The sequence below is a fragment of the Lytechinus variegatus genome, chromosome 4, assembly GCF_018143015.1.
Source record: "Lytechinus variegatus isolate NC3 chromosome 4, Lvar_3.0, whole genome shotgun sequence".
Lineage (NCBI taxonomy): Eukaryota > Metazoa > Echinodermata > Echinoidea > Temnopleuroida > Toxopneustidae > Lytechinus > Lytechinus variegatus.
In genome coordinates, this window is record NC_054743.1 from 62,033,258 (window position 1) to 62,059,508 (window position 26,251).

Sequence of the window (26,251 nt, forward strand, 5' to 3'; positions counted from 1 at the left end):
TTGCAGTTTTACAGCAAAGCAAAAAGGTATAGTACACACCATTATATATCAAAGAAAAAGATTATCTGGGACAAGTAGTAAAGCCTTTCCCAAATCTGACACCAAGGCAACTAGCAAACACCAAAAATTACATCGTCTTTCAATTTTCTAAAAAAAAAGGTTCTTTGGAATGATTAATTTGGTGTTCATCAAATTTAAGATCTCTATGCATTTATATGAAAAGAAAAGTAGAAGTGGCAGGAGTACATTTACTTATTAGTAAAAGTAGTGATAGTTAAACTAGAAGATTGTGTTCTTGTATAGCACACTCTTGGCACTAAACTATCATTATTCTTGTTTTAGAATAACTGCCAATATGACACTCTTAGACTTACTTTCCAAACACCAAAATCCTGCCAGGAACCCATTAGACTCACCCGGGTGGATTGTGGCAAATTTAGACTTACATCTTGCCAACATAAAATTACATATCACTCGGTTCATGGGTATAGCACAGAGCTTTTAGTTGTGAAAATTCAAAGGGGGCCCAAATGTGATATCCCCTCTACAATGGCGCAATAAGCCAAACATTTTAAGGGAAAGACATGGGTCATGTCATGCAGGCAAAAAATTATTTTAAAAGTTGCTCGCACGCAAGATATTGAACCTTTTTTCATACAGAATATATAATTTTGTGATTGATTTTTTCATATTTTGAATATTCTGTCATATTTCACAATTTTCCCTTCCTTTTCCTTTTTTCTCTTGGTTTTGAAACTTTTGGCAGAACATGCTCCCCCCCCTTCAGTATACCAGTGCCTACCTATCATACAATCTGACAACTGTGTCAAGTTTAACAAACAAACCTTCTTATCATTAACATGGTAGATAAGTCTGTGAAAGTGAAGGTAGCATCTGAGTCTTTGCTAAACAAGTTAAAGTGGGTGAAGTCCCGAGCATCAGGAGTCTGTTGAACAAGCTAAACTGGGTGCGGTCAAGACTTGACCTGTATGGCCTGTGAAATATGAACTTAGCATCATTAAGTCTTTGTCAATCAAGTTAAACTAGATATAGGCCATAGTATCATAAGTATCTGTTGCATGAGCTTCTATAATGGTGCATTCCATATTTGATGTGTTAAGTCTTAGAATGTAAAAGAAGCTTCACGATTCTGTATCGAGTTGTGAGAGGAGTGCACATACACACGTGAGAATGACACAGGTAGAATGTGTCTATAAAGTAATGGCTGTCTCTTCGAGTCTCTATCTCCCACACAGCCTGCAAGTGTGAACGCAACAGTGTCCAAGGTAATCTCCGAGTTTCCCAACCTCTCAGCTTGCCAGTGTAAACACAGCAGCGTTCAAAGTTAGCAGGAATCTCTGTGAGTCTCCCAACGACTCTGCTTGCCGGTATGAACGCAGCATCAGAGTTCATTGCTTGGTTGTGCAGGTAAGACGCACATGTGAAGGAAGTTATCCGGGTAGCTGAGGTGTTCACTAAGCCACTGAACGGGTGTATCCCTTGGAGTCTCAATACCATGGATCAATACCTTGTGGTCTTTGGTATCTGTGAATGAGAAAATAGACCAAACTTTAGTGTGTTTTTTCTCTCTGTTTATTTCAATAGACCAATTTGTAAAGTGAGGTATTTAGACTTAATGCGATTTTCATGGTCACACAAATGTCTTACAAAGGATGCAACTTTTTGAATAATTGTTGGCTTAGAAAATTATCAAACCTGTTCAGAGGTTTAGAAGCCTTCTCTCTCCTGTACTCACAAAAAATCTCAAAGTTTTTTAGGTATTCTATCAAACATTTTCACTCATGTTTAGCACATTTTGGAAGATAAAATGAGACTGTTTTGGGAATTTTTTTTTAACCTAAGCGTCCTTTGCAATTCCTTTCCATGTCCTATGAAGATTACACTACTGCTGGAACTATGTATACTACTACGATTAAGTTGGTTGCAATATCTGCTTCCTTGAATAAACGTGTATTGCATTACATTTCTGTAATAAAGGTGGATTGCACCAAGCTTAATCTTATCAATACGCGCATAAATCCATTAAAACTGCTCTATGCGCTTCACATAATACAGCTCTTCAATTTTACACTACGAACTGAACATTACCCATGCATGAAGATATGTATAAGCACCTATCAGGAGTTTGGTTTACAAGAAAATTATTTGCAATGAATTGCAAATTGCTGATGCACTTTGCAACTGACATATCAATCGCAACTAAGGTAAATTTATTTTTCAATGTTTGTTGAAAGAAGCAGACCACCAATCAAGTGCATATTTGCAATTAATTGCCAGATTTATGATTGATTTTGACACAAATTTGACTTGCAATCAATCGCAAGTTTCTTGCAACACACCATAAGCCTGACGATAGGCTCAGTGATAATACCCACCTGGATCTGCAAAGATGTTTGGCATGGTTTCTTTGAGTAGAGCACGCAACGTCCTGGGTTCCCCTTCGTCATTGACCGGTTTGAATAATCTCTGAACATGCAGCTTGTCACTCTGCCATAGAGAAAAAAAATTTATATAGAAAAAATAAGTTTGAGATAGATAGAAAGAAATGAGTATTAGTTACATGAACAACACTTGCTGCTGACAGAAAAGTGCATGAATGATATCCAGACTTGAGAAACAGCTTGTTTTCTATCATGATTCAAGTTTGAGGTTCAAGATTTATATGAACACATCCATGTTGTCTAACCTTATTTTGGAGGAGCAGGGTTCACTTTATCTAAAAAGTTTTCAAACAAAAATGGTCGAACATGCAGGTGGAATTGGTCGACAGATAAATAAATAATAACAATAGTGATATCTTATTGAGCGCACATTCTGTCCAGGGAAGCTCATGGCGCTAGCGCAGCATCAGTTCCCTTGGATATAAATATTTTATACATATATAAACAACTACAAAAAAATATAGATATAAATAAAGTCAACAAAGAAATCTTAAATCACTATTTTAACTTCAATACTTTTTAGACCTTTTTTTCAATTTGTCTAATAATATTTGACATGCGTATGTATGCAGAAAATGTTATTTCATCAATTTGAAATTATCTTATGGGTTAAGTTGGAAAAAAAGTCAATGTTTTACTACTTTGGGGTATTTACTTTTTTGGGGGGTGAGGTTTGTATGAATCCCTAGAAACTGTCTGGTATTTGAGTATATTGCTTTCATTAAGAAAATATAGATATTGCTGCTGTTTTGTCACACTCCACATCATCACAGCTTCTTACCTGATATATTCTAAACGGAATGTATTTGAATGGATCGTTGTTCAGTCTCTCCATCAATCGTCTGTTCGTCGTCCAAAACTGATCAAATTTGTCTGAAAGAAGGAAAACAGAATGAATAGAAGAACAAATTGTCAAACTAATATGACAGAACACAACTATAACCAATATGCTTGTCTGAATGGTGCAAATTTGATTAGGCCTCTTTATATTTGTATATTGGTGCTTTACGAATCTTGAATTGTACTGAGCTATTTTACGAACTGGCACGAAAACTCCACTCACAATCCAGAATAAGTTTCAGAGATAATTGCTTTTAATACTTAGCTCCCTTGGAATACCATACTCATTAAAATATGGTACTCCCATTGAATCATCTTGAAAGTCTCCATGAGATGAGAAAATATATTTTTCTATAGTGTAATATGTACTTAATTTATAAAATCACTCTCATTTGCATGCATAAAACTTAAAATCTTCATGAAAAAATACTCTTCACATGCCCGTTTGTAACAACCAAAAAATATATAGACATCCAAATAATAAAAAAAGAAAACAAGCAATAAGAGGGAAAAATAGTGCAGATGAAATGAAAGAGAAAAACACAAGCAAAAAGGGAAAGAAAGAAGGGGAAAAAGATAGTAAGGACTAAGGAAGAAAAGAAGGAAGGAAATTAAAGTAAGGAAGGACAGATATTATACAAGATTCATGTTTGTTCAGCAAGTAATGATTACACTTACCACTCTGTAGCCCGGTCCAAAGTTGTTTGTGATCTTTTTGCTGCAGATTGTTCATTACTTGCCCTAGATCCACCAAAAAAAAAGAAAATAAATTTTAACTATATACAGTCTGAATTACTATTCTAAATCATCGCATTGAATCAAATATTATAGAAATATTGAATTCATGAATTTGTTAATTGATCTAATTTAGCTTGCTTGCCATTTTCCACATATGCATTCCAATTGAATTAAATTCACTTCATTCATTTATTTTTTAATTTAAGTACAAAATAAACAAAAAGTTAATCTACATGTCTATGCAATGATAGGTTTAATCTTCCTGATTCCGTATTAATGGCAAATATACCGTACCACATTTTTCAAAATTAATCTCTAACATTAAAGTTATTTTTTTTCTTCTTTTCTTCTACTCATGCTACAATTTATCATTCCCCTCTTGTCACTTTAATTATGTACAACTTTTTCCTGCAGAAGTACTTTTTTAAGAAAAAAAAATTATTGCAACTGGCATTTCATAAAGTATGGTAGGGAGAGCAAATAGCCATAGATATAAAGAAACGCTGGACAGAGCTTGCTGTATGCTGCCGCACACACGACCTTGAAGCTACAGGATAAGTACTCAATGACACAATAAACATTATATGGGACCATACCAACACATAAGAACCAACATGCACAGAAGACAGAAAAATATGTGGAAATTTGTGCGTGCTTGTGTTTTTTTAGTTCTTTTGATTGTGTCCAGTAAAACCAAGAGCACCTTCATGCTCTATCCAGTCTTTTTTTTATATCAATGAAAGTACCATACTCAATGCTACAAGAAAGGAACCCCATTTTTAAAGGGATATTCATTTGTGCTAACACACACAATAAACAGTACATGGGGCCATACAAACACAGAAGAAACAAAACGCACACTCAATACAGAAAGAAGTGTGGAAATTTGTGTGTGCTTGACTATTGGGAGTCCTTTTAATTGTTTCCAGTGGATTCAAAAGAGTGCCTTGGTGCTCTATCCCATTTTTTTTTATATCAATGGAATTAACATACTCAATGCTACAAGAAAATAATCTTTTTTTTAATGGGACATACCTCTGTGTTTTAGGACATCTGCTTCCTTGACACTAGACATATACAGGGCTTCTATCACCTCTTTGCTCTTACAATGGAGTATTTCATCTTCCGGGAAATTCTGTTGAATCATAAGCAGAGATGTAAGGAAATCTTATATGAAAATTTTAAAAAATGTATAAATCATTTAAATTCATTCATTCAATATTTTTTATTAAAAGCATAAAAATGTAACTATATACAGTATACACATAAAAAGATATTATACAAATAACAAGCCTCCATCTTTGTTCTGCAAGGAATGATCAATGCCTTTATCAACCTTCTATGTTAGTTCCAAATGTACAAATCAGCGAGAGTTTCAGAAAAAAAAGGAAAGTAAGATGGGCACTGGTTGAATAACGGTTATCACTACATACATTATACACATTTTGGTCTGAATGATTTCCCTTTGCAATATCTGGGGTCCGTTGCAGAAAGAGTTGCGTTTAAACGCAAGTCAAAAATGCGTGCTGTTGATTGGTTGAAAATCAAGTTGCGATTGATTGCAACTCTTTCTGCAACGGGCCCCAGTGCATATTGCAAAATGGGCTGATATCTGACAAATTCCAATAAGAATAGGCTTATGTATGAATTGCTGTGAAATATCATGTCGTATTGTACGGTCTAATAAATAATTAACATAAAAGTTAGTTAAGATTGCGTTAGATGGCTTCTCTTCATGGGATACAGAACACATTCAATTTGTAAGAACTGTGTTAGCACTCATCTTCTATTCATGCAATTTTCCAGAACTTGTGGAATATTTCTGGTATCTCATCCTCAGCTATCAAATATCACATCATTCAGAATTATTACTTTCATTGATAGCAAGCAAAAACAGTTCAAAATTAACTTGCAGTCTTTTATCTTATATTTCAAATATTCTCAACTTTACAAATACCTTAAAATGGACTGTAATTCTCCATGGCAAAGGCTTGTCGTGCATGTGCAGATCAAACAGTACTCCAACTGGATAATGCCTGCAAATTTATAGATACAAATACAAAGGTTATTCATTTAAAAGGATTGTACAAGTTGATACAAAATGTGATATTTTCTTCTTCTTTTTTTAATGTTGCTGTCATAAGGCAAAGTGGCATACCATTGTAAAAATGCAATATATTTTCAATTCCCTTTGTATTTGTATTCCCTTAGCAAGAAATAAAATAAACTAATAAATAATTAAACATCAAATCTACGCTAAAATTTTCAATACAATTTTTTTTCTAGTAAAAGTGATTCCGAAGGATAGCAGTGATTGCCCTTTCTTTCAAATTGATTTTCTTTTTCTTTTTGAAAGAGAAAGAGATTGATAACAATGCTCATGTGGTCTCATTCTTCATTCGTTATTGCCATTTCGTGTACAACCAGGGCTTTTTAAACATACAATCAACTGTAAAGTTAAATAATTGTAAAAAATTGATAGTATCTCTTCATGAAACAGGGCCCCTGTTTTGAGCAGGTTCAAAACTGTTCTGCTTGCAAATCAGATTTGCATGCACTCCTGTGGCCAACTGCATGCGGGATACTATCAATGCAGGTAGCAAAAATATTACCTGCAAATCACACACAAGGCTTGCAGAAAATGATGTGACAGGGCTTTTAATTTTAATTTTACCAGCAAATAAAGGGAAGCACTCCTCCACTATTTCCTTACTTACCATTTGAGTGCCTGTCCGTTTGACTCAAACCAGACTTCGTCCTGTTCATCGATTGCCGTAAACTTCTTGAAATGCTTCTCAATTTTCTCAGCTATGAGTGTGATATATGTCAGTCTTGACACCATGAGCTGCAATTAAACAAATATAAAATTTGCAATCATCAACATTAGTCAGAGTCCAAACGTTTCATTGCTGTTTAACACCCGCTACAAAAATAGACCATTTGGTGTCTTTGTAAACCATTTGACATATGCACGGATAACAAAATGACCCAAAGGTTGCAGACAATTTGCATTTCAAATCTCGTATATGTCCAGGAATAGACATCTATTGTCATTATCTTGTTGAAAGGTTGTTTGTTTGTTTTTGTTTTACATTGGTACGTAGGTCTTTTCCCCTACCATTTGTGACTCGGACCTAGTTGAAATAATGAGCTTTAATCTCATTATCAGACTTTAATTGTGAAATGAACCATCTCAAAGTGATAGGAAAATGTTGAGTATAATGCAGAGAAATATAAACTAAGATTTCTGAATCACCAAAATTATCATAGTTGGTTATTTTTCAAATGCATTTAGACACAAATAACGTACATGTTATGGTCACACAAATAAAAAAGTTTGGCTCAAAAATTAATTTGTATACCAGGGCTCTCTCTAATACAAGTAAAATAAGGGGGCTAAACTACTCCTAATGCGTTCATGTAAGTATTTAACTTGGTAATAATGGTCTCTGTGTGTCACATGCCAAAATGCTCTTGGTATAGGCTAAGCTAAGTCAAACTTGATCATTTATTATTCATTTTTTTGCAACTAGCCTGAATCAGTTAAAATCAGGACTTGAAAAGTTCTGAAACCATCCTCTAAAAGTACAAGACCTTTCTTAATACGAAAGATAAGAAAAGGAGAAAAGGACACATAAATATTGCTTTCTGTCTCAATATCCTGGTAAATTATCAAAGTTCAATTCCATTTTTGAATTTTGATGATCACACACATACCCCTTTATTCTGTCAGAATACAATTTTTCTGCTCTAAAAAGTTGAATTCACCCCTATAATTCATTCTCACCACACAAGGTTCAGGATTTTCTGTTGATGATTCATCCTCAGCTAAAACAAAGGTAACTGGAATACGGCCTTCCCAAATCTCTCTCAATATTTCACGATCATCTGCCATCCTGCCTGCTTGATTTCTTACAAAACTGCAAGAGAATTGAAATAAGCAAAATGGCGACTTCTGTTTCCAATTACTATTGTACCCAACCCCGAAAGTTGATATATTTTTTAAGCCAGAATTGCGAGTATGGCTTTATACCAGGCAAGTTTCCGAATACACCTCAATGAGAATAGCCAGCAGAAACTGACTGGGTAAGTTTGCATGCCACTGTGATTACGACATGTGCAGTCCCATGGAAGTCATCTTTCTCATTACATGTATATATAGACTTCTCAAAATAAATCAATGTAGAGTCTATTAAGTACAAAAATCAATAATTAGATCTATTGAAAATGGTTTTCAAATAATAGATCTCAGGATGCTACAGAACTTTTCAGAAGCACTTGCTCAGTCAGGCAGGTAAATTTTCAAATACTTGGAATACACTTGCCCGAAAAAATACTTAAAAAAAAGTTTTACCTCTTCAAAAGAAAGAGGTTTTTACTGCTTTACTTCATAAACCACTGACCCTTTTCTCTCTTTTGACATGAACTGATCTACTTTGCTATTTACCTAAATTGCATTTTCTTTTCCAAAGTTTATCTTCCCTGCCATGACCAAAATTAGGGTAAGTATATATTGACCATAATTTTGGTCAATTTTGCTTGCCCAATTCGGGGAAATAGTTGGTCTTTACTTCAAAACACTTGCCCGACTCTAACTTTTACTTGCCCCGGGCAATCGGGCAAGTGCTTATGTAGTGCCCTGGATCCTCTAGATTTCAACTTTTAAACTGAAATATAAAATCAGAGACTAATAAGTACTCCCACTGGCACTAGATGATGCTGTCCTGAATGTCAATACGTGAGTTGCCCCAATTAACTGTTTGTCTATATTTTGAGTGAACCGTTCATTTAGTTCTGTTTAGTGACATCTTCACATTTCCTGGAAGCCGTGTTGATTATCTACCAATGTGACATGTTTCATGGCTCCTCTCAGAGAACACAGTCCTAGGTCAGGATAAACAAGCCTCGGGCTAGTGCCTTTTTAGCCACTAGCCCAAACAGTATTGTGACCAGTACACATACAGCATTTCCAGCACATTTTACGAGTATTTTGGTCTAGTTTACCTCTATGCCCCCCCCCCCCCCCGGGTAACGTTGGCGAAGAACAATAGGAAACAAGATGGCGGCGTAAACATCGGGCAAGTCTCTTCCGTCTTGTCATGATATTTTTCTCGTTTTTTTGATGAATTCTTCTTCAAATATAAAATCGATGGCGCAGAAATGTCGGAAATGAAGTTGCATCCCATGTGATGTACATCATGATTTAGGGCTAGATCTTTTAGAAGGAAAGTAGAAATCTCGGGGGCGAAAGTTTCAGGTTTTGGCTGCCTACGGCCTACACGCACGTGTATGGATAGGGATACCTGGCTTCGTTGAGAGTAACGTAACGTTTAACTAGTAAATGTTTTTTACCCTCTAGAAGCCTCCTGGCTAGGTACTACATCATTGACATTAGTTAGTAGGCCTATAGGCCTATAGTTAGTTAGTCAGTAGGCCTATAGGCCTACGGTACTGTACTATTTTTTTTAGTATTAGCTGTTTTAATTCAAAGACCACATCATCAACAACATGTTTCACATTTCAGGCGCAAGAGATTATGTCAAGTATCATCATAGACCAAAAGCTTCGGTCTCTGTTTTGTTGGTTGTTCAGCTGAACTTCGTTGGCTTCACTCACCAAATACAGAGACCGAAGTTCTAGCGCGATCTGTACAGGGGACTCAATGGCCATATGTTTATGTACTTAAGATCGGATAAAACGGGGAAGTGAATTTGCGCGACAGGCGAGGTACCTAAGCATGCTTAGTCACTGTTTTTGTTCCTTTTAACTTCATTTTTCTCCGTTTTTTGGCAATTGATGCCAAGAGGGAATATAAATTTGCACTCTGGTCACTATAATTTTCGAAATTTTTATTCATTAAAGACAAAAATTGAAAAGCCCCGACGGGGGGATTTTGCGGCATACTCGTGATATAGGCCCCGCTCGAGAAAAAAATTGTAATCGATCATACCTCAATATCTAGGTTGCTAACTTCAGCTCACTATATATACTCGTGATATAGGCCCCGCTGCTGTGTTGAATGGCTTAGAATGCCCGTTCGCGGGGCCTGTTTCACGAGTATAGTACTATAACCGTTATATAGGCCCCGCACTACGGCACTTCAGTCACTCCAACACAAGAGCGGGGCCTATATCACGAGTATATATTAAGCTTGCATTCTAAGATAGTCGCGAAACAGGCCCCGTCCAATGCGCTTGTCCCAGCATTCGCACGTGTGTGGGGCTCGGATGACGGCTATAGTATACTCGTTATCGAGGCCCCTTACACTGTTATATCATGGAAAATAACGTGGTCATGGGGCTTGTTTCCCCGCGGCCGGTGAGAATTATCATGGGCGGCACTGTAGGGTGCCGGGGGGGGGGGGATTGGCAACAATTTATGTTCTAAATAAACAAGGAGAGAGGACATTAGTTTACTTCTTCAGAAATTTATTTGTCGATTTATTCATGTATTAATATAGTTATTGACTTTATTTACCAATCGATTGTATTTATTAATTAATGTATTTATGTTTTTTTCTTTTGTGATATAAAGAGTCAGAAGTATCACTCGTTTTAAATTAGTTTTATGTGCGGAAGTTCATTTATTTCAATCTATTGTAATTGATTAGTTAATGTATTTATGTTGATTAATAAATGTATATATATATATTTATTCATTAATCATTTCATTTATTTGTTTTCATTTTTTTTTCTTTTGTGATGTAGAGTCAGAGGTATCATTCGTTTTTTAATTATTTTTATGTGTGAAATTTCATTTATTTATTCATCAATCTATTTTAATAATTAATGTATTTTTAATTTATTAATTAATCCAGGTTAATCATTTAATTTATTCATTTTCAGTTTTGTTTTCTTTTGTGATATAGAGAGTCAGAGGTATTGTATTCGTTTTTAATTCTTTTTATGTGTGGAAGTTCATTTAATCTATCTATTTTAATTAATTATAGTTATTGTATTTATAATTATTCATTAATCATTTGATGTAGAGAGTCAGAGGTATTCGTTTTTGATTATTTTTATGTGTGAAATTTCATTCAATTCATTTTAACTGATTAATTATTGTATTTATATTTATCTATTAATCATTTAATTTATTTGTTTTCATTTTTTTTCTTTGTGATATAGAGAGTCAGAGGCATCATTCGTCTTTAATTCTTTTTATATGTGGAAGTTCATTATCATTCCCCTTGTTTTTGGAAAATAAATTGGAGGGCCCCCCCAGCATTTCATTGTAATTATTTTTTGTGGGGAGGGAGGTGTCATCAATAATCAAATTATATAGTTCTTGTATAATTTCCTCCGAATCTTTCACTTGAAGTAATGCTGCGAAAGAATCCATTTATTCATTCATGTATCATATATCTATTTATAATCACCTCAGGATGTAAGTAGTCAATATATATTTATATACAAATGTATATATTCAAAATTCAATATTGTAGCATTCATCTGGCTTCCTGTGTATTATCAATTTATTATATTTTTCTTTCCTTTCATAAATGCCCCCCCCCCCCCTTCCCCACTTTTCATCCATTCAGAAAAGAAAACGAATAGGCATATTTATTCGGGAAAGATTTAATAATTTTCTTTTGGTCAATTTCATTATTGCTTGAGGATATAGCTGTACCTACACTATATAATCAACTTAATCTGAGACTTATCCCCCCCCCCCCGCCCCAACAATTGGGGATAGGCCTATCATTATGCATATTATCTATTTTACGTATAAAGTAGGTCCTACTTTCAAAGTACAATTTCTGTTTTTACCTAAATATCCATTTATTAATCTTTTGTCTTTTAAAAAGCTTACAATACCGTTCGTTGATATGCCAGTATGCCAGTATGATATGAAAGTATTTATAGCTTTATAAATAGAGTAGAATTAACTGAGCATAATGCCGAAAATTTCATCAAAATCAGATAATAGAGTTATTGAATTTTAAAGTTTAGCAATATTTTGTGAAAACAGTCGCCATGAATATTCATTAGGTGGGCTGATGATGTCACATCGCCACTTGTTCTTTTGTATTTTATTATGTGAAATTAGGTTCATTCAATTTTTTCCCTCCAAGAACTAGAAAATTGGAATGTCAATTGATTTAGTGCATTAGATATTCATAGCTGCAATTTATTTCATTATAAGGGAGACATATTATTCACACAAGTATGAAATAATTAAAAAAAAACATGATTTTATGTAGTAAGATAAGAAAACGGAAAGTGGGGATGTGACATCATCAACCCACCTAGTGAATATTCATGACGACTGTTTTCGTAAAATATTGCTAAACTTTAAAATTCAATAACTTTATTATTTGTTATCCGATTTTGATGAAATTTTCGGCATTTTGCTCAGTGAATTCTACTCTATGTATTGAGATATAAATATTTTCAGCCCGGACCATCCCTTTAATACTGATTAAGCCACTTGAAGATTGTTCGTAACTGTATTTGATTGTATGGTTTTAATGATAATGGATTTTTGTTTGCTAGAAATAACGTCATTCCGCATCAACAAATAAAAAAAATTTGATCGATCGTCATTTCATTAATAATTCACTATCCAAATATTGCATTTTTTTTTCGCCTACACGGTATTCATTTACTTACTAATACCCTCGCCCCCCCCCCCCCCGATTTCCCGTTTTTATTAAAAGATTTAATAATTTCGGAAAAAGTGTCTCAATGTGTTCTTATAATTTATTTTTATGCACGAATTATTCTATTTCCTTTTCTGTGATTTTTCATTTTAAGGAATTTAATGTGTCCCCCAGATCCGAGATTTCGGGGCGGGGGGGGGGGTGCAAATTTGAGAAGAAAGTTGGTGGTGCATAGGTCTGTCTGCATGATTGAATGCGTCGTACACAGGTACGGGTCCAGTAATTTTAAAGGGGCGGGGATACAGGCTGGTTGGACACATTGCCATTCATGAAATCCATGGTCGGCCACTCAAAGAGGAAGAGGTACAATTTTTTTTTTGGGGGGGTGATATGGTAGTTTATGTACATTTTACTTTAATTTTTACCTACAAGGTAGGCCTACCATACGGCCGAAATAAACGAGAACGCTAACTGCGAACATTTTGTGTATTATAATCCATGTATTAAGCGCTATGACTAGAGCACACTAAGCTCTCTTTAACCCTAAACAACAAACATTTATTTAATATTTAATTACTAAACTAAAAAAGGGAAAAGGACTTTACAGTGACGCATTAACAGGATATGAAAGGGGAGCGAGCTGATTTTTTTTTCACACTTGAAAATAGGATGCGAATGCTATCGAAGTTCGAGTTGAATTTTGTTGATATATATCGACACGAAAAGAGTATGTTTTTAAGCACTGCTGACAAGTAGGAGTGAGAGGGGGGCATCTTGTTCAACACTTAACTTTTCTTGTAGAATTTGATCCATTGCAAAACAAACTCATCATCATCAACATCATCATCATATCACCATCACCCTCAGCTATTTGAAAGAATATGCCCATTCTGCTTTATCAATGTTATAAATGTATTAATTCAATTAGTATAAGTTTGGGATTGTCATTTTTTTCAAGCAATCTGCTTATGATGACAATCCTCCTGCAAATTGTGAACATCATATAGTTAATCATTTTTGTCTGGAATTATCTTTTTAGTAATCTTTATTTACAATTTATGCCAAAAATGCTAACATATTATGTTTATTATGTTATGAAAAATGTATTATACAAATGTTATGGATGCAGAAGAAAACAATAAATCAAATCAATCAAATAAAAAATAGTTTTGAATGATTTCCGTATTGGCGTTTTCCTTGAAACGTTGTCTTCTTTGAATAGATGGGAGCATAAAATTATAGGTCTATAATTATTTTTTTATTTGGGAGCAATATTTTTTTTACCAAAATCCCCATCATCTTGGAGTATAATATTTTTTTTTCTTTTTTTGCCACTTAATAAAAAAACCCACAGCACCCCCTACTTAAAAATCGTTCCCAGTGCCCTGCTTAATCGTTTATCGAACATTTGGCGGGGATATTTTTTGTTCATTTCTCTATATTTGAGATTTACATAATTCTTGGTTTGATAATCAGATCATGCTTTATTTTTCGTTTATATAATTGTATTTCTTGAAGACGAAATGATATGACTGTTGTGTTTCAGTGACATTTGTTACCTTGTCAGTTTCGTCCGTTTAATAGTTTCTGGAGGGTAAGAAATTAACTTTATTTTTAGCATTATATTTACGATATATATCCAAAATGATATTGCTTGCATCATGTTGGATTCATCTGTAAATATCATTATTTGACATTGATTTACATGTACATAGTTTCATACTAACATAGTATCCTGTTTCCAGGCGACATCCAACAATTCTATAGGCGCTGTTTGTCATGCAGTTGCATCATACATATTCAATGAGGTCACAAATCGTGGCATGTTCTGATGTTTTTAATAATTATATAAATGAGAAATCAGATAAAGCACAAAAGTATTTCTAATTTCATTTTTCTGTTTTTTTATATACAAAAGCCAAATCACAACACGTTTTTCTCGTTATGATTTCGTTTTTGTGTTTTCAAAAACCAAACTAAGTGGCTGATTTCCGTTTTCGCTTCTTCATGATTGGAACAGAAAACAAATCAATCAATTAGTACCTTGATTGTGCAGGTTACTGGGCAAGTGAAAGTGACAATTACAATTGATCTTAGCAAGACATCCATTACATAAATGGGTAGAATACAATTTCATATAATAAACACTAATTAAAGTATGATAATTTCATTAGAGAATATCGAAGTTCTTAACCAAAATGCGAGACAATAAAACAAATATTTTCTTCAAACATTTAGTTTAAAAATATTTTTTTCTATGTTAAAATGCCCCCTTATCGTGTCACTTAATAGACAACATTTTTTTCCCCAAAACACTGCAAACATGAACGAATAAATGAATACAGGCATGTATATGAATAAACCAGGAAATGAATAAGTAAGTAAAACAATACGAAGGAGAACGTGAAATAAGTAATGCATTAGCCCCCCCCCCTCTCTCTCTCTCTCTACAGTTTCACGTATTGGCTTTAGTAAGATAACAGAATATATTTTGTTATATATTTCTAATACTATACGGAATACAGAGAGATCAAATCCATAAGCAAAAGAGAGAAATTAACGATAATGAGTTGGCCTAACATCAAATAAAATAAAAAGTTTAATACAAACAAATGCATCAACATTTAAAGGACAAGTCCACCCCAACAGAAAAATTGTTTTGAATAAAAAGAGGAAAATCGAACGATCATAACGCTGAAAATTTCACCAAAATCGGAAGTAAATTAAGAGAGTTATAACACTTTGAAGTTTAGTTTAATTTAAAATAATAGAAGTATATGCACATCCAGGTCGGTATGCAAATGAGGAAACTGATGACGCAACCCACTATTTCTTTAGTATTGTATTTTATGAAATATTATATTTTCCAATTTTCTTCTCATTGTCAAGTGAAACAATTCCCTCCTGAACATTATGGTTCATTCACGTTGGACCGTATTGTATAATATGTGAAAATGAAATATTGCATAATTCAAAAAAAAAATGAAAAGAAATAGCGAGGGGCATCAACTGTATCATTTGCATGCAAATGAGTTGTGCATAGTATATATCACTAATAAGCGAAACTTTAAAATATCACAACTTGAAATATCCAGCGTTATACTATATAGCTTGATATTTCTCTATTCAAATCAACATTTCTCTGGGGGTGAACTTGACCTTTAAACAAAATATAAATTCCTGTTATGGAACGAAAAATAAGGTTACTATAACACCTTCAACTACGACTAATTAAAAAAAGGTAAACGATTATTTTTAATTCAGATTATGCTTTTAAACTGTCAAAGTCATTCATGCTTGAATGATCGAGGAATCCTCTGAGAATACCAGGTGAAAGAGAAGATAGGCTAAGCTTTACAATGATTGCCGTCATCATTTTGTATAGCCATTATAACTAACCGAATGAATAAAAATAAATGAAAAATAAATTAAATGTATGACCCCTGTATCACCAAAAGAACTGAATGAATTAATCAATTAATTATTTTCAAAAAATACAAAGAATTAAAAACGAATAATACCTCTGACACTCTATATCACAAAAGAAGAAAAATATTGAAAAGAAATATATTAAATGATTAATGAATAAAATGATATAAATACATTAATTAATCAATTAAAATAGATTGACAAATAAATTAAATGAACTTCCACACATCAAAAGAATTAAAAACGAATGATAACTCTTACTCTCTATATCACAAAAGAAAAAAACTGAGAACAAATAAATTAAATGATTAATGAATAAACACAATAATCAATTATAATAGATTTATAAATGAATGAAATTTTACACATAAAAATAATTAAAAACAAATGAAGACTCTGACTCTTTACTTCACTAAAGAAAAAAACTGAAAAGAAATAAATTAAATGATTAACCTGGATTAATTAATAAATATAAAATTCATTAATTAATCAATTAAAATAGATTGATGAATAAATAAATGAAATTTCACACATAAAAATAATGAAAAACGAATGATACCTCTGACTCTCTACATCACAAAAAAATGAAAACAAATAAATTAGATGATTAATGAATATACATTTATTAATCAATAGAAATACATTAACTAATCAATTACTAGTACAATAGATTGAAATAAATGAACTTCCGCACATAAAAATAATTTAGAACGAATGATACTTCTGACACTCTATATCACAAAAGAAAAAAAACATAACACTGAAAACAAATGAATTCAATGTTTAATTAATACATTAATTAATAAAAACAATCGATTGATAAATGAACAAGTTATCAACTATATCAATACGAATAAATCGACAAATAAATTTCTGAAGAAGTAAACTAATGTCCTCTCTCCTTGTTTATTTGGAAAATAAATTGGAGACCCCCCCCCCCGCCCCCTCCTACAGCGCCGCCCATGATATTCTCTCCTTGTTTATTTAGGACATAAATTGTTCCCAAGCCCCCCCCCCCCGGCACCCTACAGTGCCACCCATGATAATTCTCACCGGCCGCGGGGAAACAAGCCCCATGACCACGTTATTTTCCATGATATAACAGTGTAAGGGGCCTCGATAACGAGTATACTAATATAGCCGTCATCCGAGCCCCACACACGTGCGAATGCTGGGACAAGCGCATTGGACGGGCCTGTTTCGCGACTATCTTAGAATGCAAGCTTAATATATACTCGTGATATAGGCCCCGCTCTTGTGTTGGAGTGACTGAAGTGCCGTAGTGCGGGGCCTATATAACGGTTAGTACTATACTCGTGAAACAGGCCCCGCGAACGGACGTTATGAGCCATTCAACACAGCAGCGGGGCCTACATCACGAGTATACATAGTGAGCTGAAGTTAGCAACCTAGATATTGAGGTACCGTATATCGACCAGAACTCGAACACCTGGCTCAACTGCCAGCGGCTGCGTCAGTGCGCCTTTTATTGCCAGCGCAAACGCGTATCGGAGAATGTGAATACGCAACGGGGCTACTGCCGGGTAGGCCACGATCGTACCTTCGCACTCATGTGCGATAAGCATCAAAAACGATAATTAAACTTGGCAAAACTAGTCATTTTACTTCACAATTGAGTAGCAGTTGATATTATTCGCGATTTTGTAAGGGGTGCCCGTAATCAGTATTTTTACGGAAATTTCACATTTTTTAATAAAATTGGAAGAAGTTGAACAAATAATATACAATATTCCGAAAGTGCTTCTTACGTCGACTCGGTGTTCGTCAGGGCATCTCGTAATTACGAATAATTTTCGTTTCAGAAGGGGAAAAAGATGACACCAACATGAAAGTTTTTTCTTGCCAGAACTCGAACACCCCGATTTAATTGCATTTCAACACGTAATTAATTAATGGCAGACTAGTCTTTATCAAGCATTTATTATGATCTCTTTTCTTTTGATATCAATTTGTTTTCTTTTATTTTTTGACCAAATACTTTTTTCTTGTGTGTTAATTTGCCCATTATAATACACATATTTATATTTCATTATTTATTTACTTTTTTGGGGGGAGTGGCAAATACTAAGGACTAGATAGACGGGCTGTACGTGGACTTGGATTTTTGTTTCAATTTAGCACATGCTTTGAGGCATGGGCGGGAATTCTAGGGGGTACGTGTCCCCCAAATCCCTCCTACTATTTGTGGTATTTTTATTATGATGGAGAAAATACACCATTCACAATCGTTTTTTTTTTTAAATGACCTTACATTTTGGGGGACCCCCCCTTTTTTTTTTACTTGTCAATTTTTTCTGTTAAAATAACCTTACATTTTGGGTGATAACTTTTTTTTGCTTGTCTTTCTTTATAATCTTACATTTTATTTCGGGTGATTTATTTATTTTTTTTGGGGGGGTGGTATTATTATTTTTTTTGGGGGGGGGCTAAAAAGATGCACCTTATATTTTGGGTGATAGTTTTTTTTTTCGGGGGGGGGGGGGGGTCAGGTCCCCGGCTACCTTTTGCATTGGCGGCGGAAGCCAAAAAATTAGGGGGGCCTACCTGAACTTTTGTGATGGACACATGTAATAAAAATTGACAAGCAAAAAAAAGGTCATCAACCTAAATTTTAGGGGGGTCGGACAAGAGACATTTTAAGGGGGTTCACCAGAATTTAGGGGGACGCAGGAAACAAAATTGACAAGCAAAAAAAAAAAGTTATCAACTAAAAATTCCTCCCATCCCCCCGCCTATGACCTTTGGGGACAGATGGAAGGGTTTCCTTTTATTATAATTTTCAGCCGTTTCCTTTTATTTATTTCTGTATACATCGGGTGATTTTTTCCTTCATATAAAGTTCCTTTTCGTCAGATTACCCCTGGTTTTCATTTTTAATATTTATCTATTGGGCAATTCTCTCTAAATGCCAATGATTTATTGTCAGGTTGATATTAAATTATTTTGATACAATATCTAATTTTGGTCATTATATATCAAAAAAACACCCCTATATGACCCTTGAGACATTGACTATGATTGACATTATAATGTCATCCACATATTGCTATTATTGTCATCATTATCATTGTGACATTACTTTTGTCATTACTATATGTATTAAAATTATAATCATTATCTCGAAACATTCTTACCTTTTTTCTGTGGTGGTATGGCCAGGACCGAATCCATTTTTTTTTTCTTTCTCTACATTCTAGGCTGGGTATTTTGCTCACTGTGGGCATGCAGGCTTTGAATAGTATTTATCCAGGTTTGTATGCAATGGCAGCACAAGATTTTGACTAGGAGGCAAGTGCATGGGGGGTGGCAAAGACATATTAGGGGCCAAGTTTGGCAAAAGCACATTACAATTAACTAAACACTTTTTTCCAGGTTTATTTATTAGGGGACAACTGGGGAATGCTCCATAATGCAACCCCCCCCCCCGCCCCTTGCCATGGACAATGCCCTATTTTGATGGAATGAAGATTTAATATTAATTATTTCTCAAAATTACAGGACTAATAACTCAACTAATACATGTAACCCTTTAAGCTCCTTTTCTTAGTTCCCTTTCTTCCTCATTTTATTCCTTTATTCTATCAGGGGTAATTATTATTTTCACAGTCACGACTGTAAAAATAATAATTATGATAATGATTTTCTCTCTTTCTCTCCTATACTATAGAAGTGGATTTATTGTCATATTTACAAGAAGATCTGTAGGCCTACCAAGTCCTTCAAGATGTCTTCTGTGGATAGGCTATATCCTAGCCATCAATGTTCTCTGTGGTTATGCATAAACTTTGAAATGTAAAAAAAGGTTACTGTTATGGAAAGTTTATTTGTTTTTAATGAACACAGTTTCACAGTAATCATGATTCATAATGATTATAACTGATTGAAAGATGAACACAAAAGATTTTGAATTGAAGAAGACTACATCATTTATATCATTGTGTTTGTAATTGCATAGTATATAGGCCATACAATTATTGATTTTTCTAATCCATAAATGATTGGTCTCAAAATAAATGTGTTTCATATATGATTACAGCAATTCATCGTTGTAGAAATATATATTTTGCTTAATAAATATATGTATAAGATACAGAATGGATCAAGAATAAAAATAAGGGCTGCAGTGATCAAGGAAAACAAAGTCTTCTGAAATGATGCATGACAGGGAATAATTTTCCTGGTATCGCATCGCAATTTTCTCCACATTTTTTTATAGACTGCTACGAATAAATTCTTTCGTATAGCATATCTTTACATATAGGACTGTACATTACTTAGTTGAGAGCTAAATTATGACCAAAATGCTATTCGAATATGTAAAGCAAAATTATTCCTTGCATGATATAACAATTACTTTTATTTGGTTGTCTCATCTTTCTCTCTTAAAAAATATGATTGACAGTCTAAGATCACTTAAAACAATTTTAAAATCTCATTTTGGGACATGATAAATGTCTTTGTGTTATTATATTTTAATTAATGCACATAAGCACTTTATTCAAGTTGATGAAACCAATTGAAATTGCTTTATGAATATTTTTTATGATTTTTTATTTATAATTCATTTATTCATTTTTATCTTTTTCTTTATTTATTTAATTTGATTAAACAAATAAAAATTGGTTATGATCTTTTTCAATTTTTTGTATTTATTTATTCATTTTTTCAATTTACTATTACATGTATTTCTTATTTTGTATTTAGTTATTGTATTAACTGTATAATTTCTGTTATGTTTTTGGAAATAAAGGAATCGATAATAAGGTATCATCAGTAATTTATGTTTTATTATGCAATCGGAATTGAGCGCCCATATATAGTGTATCATCAGTAATTTATGTTTTATTATGCAATCGGAATTGAGCGCCCATGCAGAGTGTGCTAAGGTAAGTGGGAAACTTCTCTTTCGCACTTCTTTAGATGAACCAAGAAACCTGCAATAAAACACAGAAATCAAGTACCGGTAAGTGATATATGGAAATCAATGAATCAATAATGTTAAATCTCAATGTGAACCCCCCCCCCCCCCGAAATACTCCTACTTGCCTCAATAAAAGTAGTGAGACAACTGACATGCATTGTGGTTATACCTTCCAAAATATATCCCCCACATGAATTTCTCAAGGAAATAAGTTCACATACTGGCAGAGAAAAATTATACCACTGCGATAATAAGTGATTTTAAATAATTAAGTAATAATAGCACAAATTAGGCCCATACATAAAAGAAGATGCCAATGATGCTGATGATATTGTTAACATTGATAAAAGTAAATATTATTTTAATAATGACAATAAATCTAAAAATAATATCATAAATCATTAACAATATTAATAATTTGACTAGTCATAGAAGAATAGTAATTGAGAGTAATACATAGAAAAAGCTATTGCACATAAATGAATCCTTTCTGATTTTTTTTAAATAAAGAAATTATAAAATCTATAAGCACAAAACTCAAAATAAAAGTAAGTGATATCATGGATATGACTGAAATTATTCTAAAATTGAAATATAAGTTAAATGTAGCAGGAACTAATTCAAACAATGAAATTCATGAAAATTTATTATTTAAATGAATAGAACCTATGATTTAATGTATAAATAGTTGAAGAAACTAAAAAAATAACTACATAAAAATAGATAAAAAGGTGTATTAAGTCAATAAACACTAAATTCATAAAAAACAATCATTTAATTATCACAGAGCGAGGGGGACATGATCGCGCGATCATCAACACGCAAAATGTACTGCGCCATCTGGTGTTCGAATTCTGGCATGTAGTGTACGAATTCTGGCAGGCACGAAGCCTTCGGCGATCGTCGCGCTCCCCGAAACTTTCCCGATGAAATCCCAATCGAACGGCACCTACGGAAAGCTTAGAATTTCGGCTACACCGCAAGCCCAAGAATGTAAGCCAGAAATGCCGTAAATATATTTTATGCAACCTTTACTGAAAAGGTGTTCGAGTTCTGGCGGTTATACGGTACTATAATCGATATCAAGTGTTTCTCGAGCGGGGCCTATATCACGATTTTGCCGATTTTGCATTGCAAGTCCCCTAATGCCAATGGTGGCTGCACGATAGCGAGCCGTCTGTGTACGAGGAGAAATTTAAAAAAAAATGTAGGCCCTACTTAAAAAACTCCTCGAAACAGACGGCTGCCAGCTGTCTGTCTAGTGGGACATCAGAGACAGAGACTTTATGAAGATAATTTTGGTATTATATTTTCTAAAAAATCTGACACTGGTTCGGAAACTTCGGAAGAACGCCGACGATTTGCGATTGTCGTGTCCACAGAAAGTCCAAAACATAACCAACGATGACCGAGTGAAAATGATCGGGGAGCTGCTGGCCAAGCTCCGACAAAGATGCGGTGCCACTCAAGGCAGCTGCAAAAATAAATTCGCTAAAAAAAACCTGCGGCTGAGCTGCAGCTGCTGCACGGAATTTCAGAGAAAAGTAACTGATAGATTTAACTTCATGTGAATTATTTCGTAAATAGCGACGTGATTGATGGTTTAAAATAGTAACTCACATTTATTATTTAGCATTTAATCAATTTTAATGCCACTGCCCTGCATTCATTCGATTCCGCCTTTCTATTAATTCCCGACATAAAAATTGCCAAACACATCGTCCTAACAGAATATCGGCAGTTGCTCAGCTGACCAATTCGTTATGACACATCATGACACAAAGTTCGGTACCGAACTAACTATTGTCTCGTGCATGAACAAAATATCTGAAAAAATACGGTATAACAAAAAAATAGTAAAAATACGCAGCTATCTAGCTCTTACGAATGTAATTATTTTTAGTAGTTTGAAAACTTATATCTCAGAAAAAATACATGAATAAATTGCCATAAAAGTCAGTTATTTCTGCCATATTTTTTTTTTCTTCTTCTTCTTTTCACCTAAATTGCAGCTCATCGTATGCGACCGGAACGGCGTTACGAAAATTACGCGAAGCATATCAATTTGTTTGCGCTCCTTTTTTGCAGTGCGTAGCGTGTTAAATTATTTCCCTATGGAGAATAATAGAAAATACGCCGTTTTTAAGGGATTTGCTAAGATATCTCCCAAACGCGTCAACAAGGTGATCTATCAAAACAGAATAGAATAGAGCAGTCACCTTGAACACTGTGGAGCGGATTTCTTCTTTTTTCTAGACAAGAAGAAAATGCTATGCTTTGGAGCGGCTTTCTTTGTTCTTTTTCTCAAAAAGACAAAAATGCTATGCCTTGGAACTTGCGGAAATTTGAGTGTAAAAATAGGGGTCCCTAGCTCCGCGGCACATACCCACAATGCATTCATACTGTGTGCCCGGCCCGGGCCCCCCCCCCCCCCGGGTTCTTCTTCTGTGTAGATCCAGTTGCCAGTATATAGGCCCTAGTGGTGGGCGAAGGGGGCTGGAAAAAATACATTTATCGGCATTTTGTGCCCCGGGGTCCTAACTTTCAATATACAGTGGCGTAGCTACGGGGGGCCTGGGGGCCACGTGCCCCCCCCCCAGAAAAAATTGGCAGAGCAAAAAAAAAGGAAAGAAAAAAGGGAGAAAGAAGAAAGAAAAAGGAAAAGAAGGAGAAAGACAGAAGAAAAAATAAGAGGAAGACGAGTGAATAAAATAATATGAGGGGAAGACTTGCAATTAAATAAAAAAAATCTTTACATGTTACTATATAAAATTTTTGCAGGCTCTTCGCGCCATAATTGCCTGTTCGATGGGATTCATATCTTGCTCAATAGGCTGATGTGGAGCAAGTTTTTAAGTCAATATGCAAAACATATTTTAGCTCGGACATCGAGCTTTCATTGTTTTTTTTTTCATTTACAAATTTAACTTGCTCTCAATGTCCGTTTTATGGTCTACATATCAGCATTTTAAGCTCACGCTGCGTGGTCACATTGTTTGATTTGCCAAGTTCATATTGTCTACGTGTATTCCTAGTTCCATTAAACAAATGTATTCAGAATGCCCAGATTTTAGGTCTAAATATAAAACATGCGCGATAGCGTGCATGTTCTTTATTTAAAATGTACTTAAATTATCCAGTTTTACATCAGAATATCAATAATTGTCTGCTCACGCTTCACGATCGCATTATTAATGATACCCAATGGACTATATCCTATTTATGACTTACAAAATATGAATAGAGTGTTCCGCTTTTAGGTCTAAAATCTCAATTTTCTTTAGTCTCGCGCTTCGCGCTCGCATCAATTGTTTAGTTTCATACCTATCCCATTAATTAATACAAAAAGTGCTTAGAATTACCATTTTTTTAGGAATGTCAAAAAATTTGCTCGCGCTTCGCGCTCGCATTATTAAAATATATACCGTCTTCGTGGGTAGCTGTAAGCAGTCCTTAACAGGTCCCTTTTCGATAATGCTAGAACAGTAAAAAAAATAATAAAAATTTCTGTTCGCGTTTGGGGTCCATACGAATCGTGTTCAGGATCACACATAACATTGCCCAGAAAATTAAATTCAGGAAAAAATACAATAAAGTAAAAATAAAATCGCTCGCACTTCTCGCTCGCACTTTTTATAAAGCTTATGAGATTATTTTATGTTTAATAAGAATAAAACTAACAAGTGACTGATAATAGGTGAAGGTAATTTCGGGCCCCGTCCCCTATATTGGCAAAAGTCGGATCTGCCCTTGTGCCCCCCCCCCTGAAAAAGCAAGGACCCCCCAGTGCCCCCCCCCCCGGGAAAAATGATCCTAGCTACGCCACTGATTCCGGGCTGGTGATAAATCAACACCGAAGTTTTTTTGCAGTGATGTACCGGTAATTACGATCATAATATGGGTGCAGACAGAGGCGTCGATCCTGGGGGGGGGGGGGCGATCGCCCCAGCAATGAAAATATGGGGGGGCAAGCATATCATTTTGCTCCCCCCCCCAATAATTCCGGATATGCAATTAAAAAAAACAAGATTGTAATGTTCAGCAAGTGAGATGGTGATACACAACTCGTTCTTTATTTAAAATCGTGCTCAAAATGTCCGCTTTTCAGATTGGAATATACAAATTTTCAGCTCGCGCTTCGCGCTCGCATCATTTCTGTAGCAAAAACCCATACTTTTCATCATTGAATAGGTGAATGTAAATGTCCCACTTTCAGTTCTAAGCCTCAAAAGAACTCCTGCTTCGATTTGCAATCATCTTTTTTTGGATATATATCTTGTTCTTCATCAAAAACGTCTACTAAACGGTCATTTTTTCAGATCGAAATATCAAAATTTTCAGCTCGCGCTTCGCGCTCGCATCATTTCTGTAGCAAAAACCCATACTTTTCATCATTAAATAGGTGAATGTAAATGTCCCACTTTCAGTTCTAAGCCTCAAAAGAACTCCTGCTTCGATTTGCAATCATCTTTTTTTGGATATATATCTTGTTCTTCATCAAAAACGTCTGCTAAACGGTCATTTTTTCAGATCGAAATATCAAAATTTTCAGCTCGCGCTTCGCGCTCGCATCATTTCTGTAGCAAAAACCCATACTTTTCATCATTAAATAGGTGAATGTAAATGTCCCACTTTCAGTTCTAAGCCCCAAAAGAACTCCTGCTTCGATTTGCAATCATCTTTCTTGGATATATATCTTGTTCTTCATCAAAAACGTCCACTAAACGGTCATTTTTTCAGATCGAAATACCAACATTTTCAGTTCGCGCTTCGCGCTCGCATCATTTCTGTAGCAAAAACCCATACTTTTCATCATTAAATAGGTGAATGTAAATGTCCCACTTTCAGTTCTAAGCCTCAAAAGAACTCCTGCTTCGATTTGCAATCATCTTTTCTTGGATATATATCTTGTTCTTCATCAAAAACGTCCACTAAACGGTCATTTTTTCAGATCGAAATATCAACATTTTCAGTTCGCGCTTCGCGCTCGCATCATTTCTGTAGCAAAAACCCATACTTTTCATCATTAAATAGGTGAATGTAAATGTCCCACTTTCAGTTCTAAGCCTCAAAAGAACTCCTGCTTCGATTTGCAATCATCTTTTCTTGGATATATATCTTGTTCTTCATCAAAAACGTCCACTAAACGGTCATTTTTTCAGATCGAAGAATCAAAATTTTCAGCTCGCGCTTTGCGCTCGCATCATTTCTGTAGCAAAAACCCATACTTTTCATCAT

General features: G+C 34.5%; 1 protein-coding gene across 1 annotated transcript; it reads right to left on the reverse strand.

Annotated features, from left to right (window-relative positions):
- Positions 1 to 1,315: 1,315 nt before the first annotated feature.
- LOC121414459 (autophagy protein 5-like) lies at positions 1,316 to 22,711 on the reverse strand. Its single transcript, XM_041607641.1, has 9 exons — positions 22,634 to 22,711; positions 7,828 to 7,960; positions 6,758 to 6,885; positions 5,998 to 6,076; positions 5,076 to 5,175; positions 3,981 to 4,043; positions 3,244 to 3,335; positions 2,397 to 2,508; positions 1,316 to 1,545 (listed from the first exon to the last, which is right to left on the reverse strand). The coding sequence occupies exons 2-9, from the start codon at positions 7,933 to 7,935 to the stop codon at positions 1,403 to 1,405; spliced, it is 825 nt and encodes a 274-aa protein (XP_041463575.1). The 5' UTR covers positions 7,936 to 7,960; positions 22,634 to 22,711; the 3' UTR covers positions 1,316 to 1,402.
- Between the last annotated feature and the right edge of the window lie 3,540 nt (positions 22,712 to 26,251).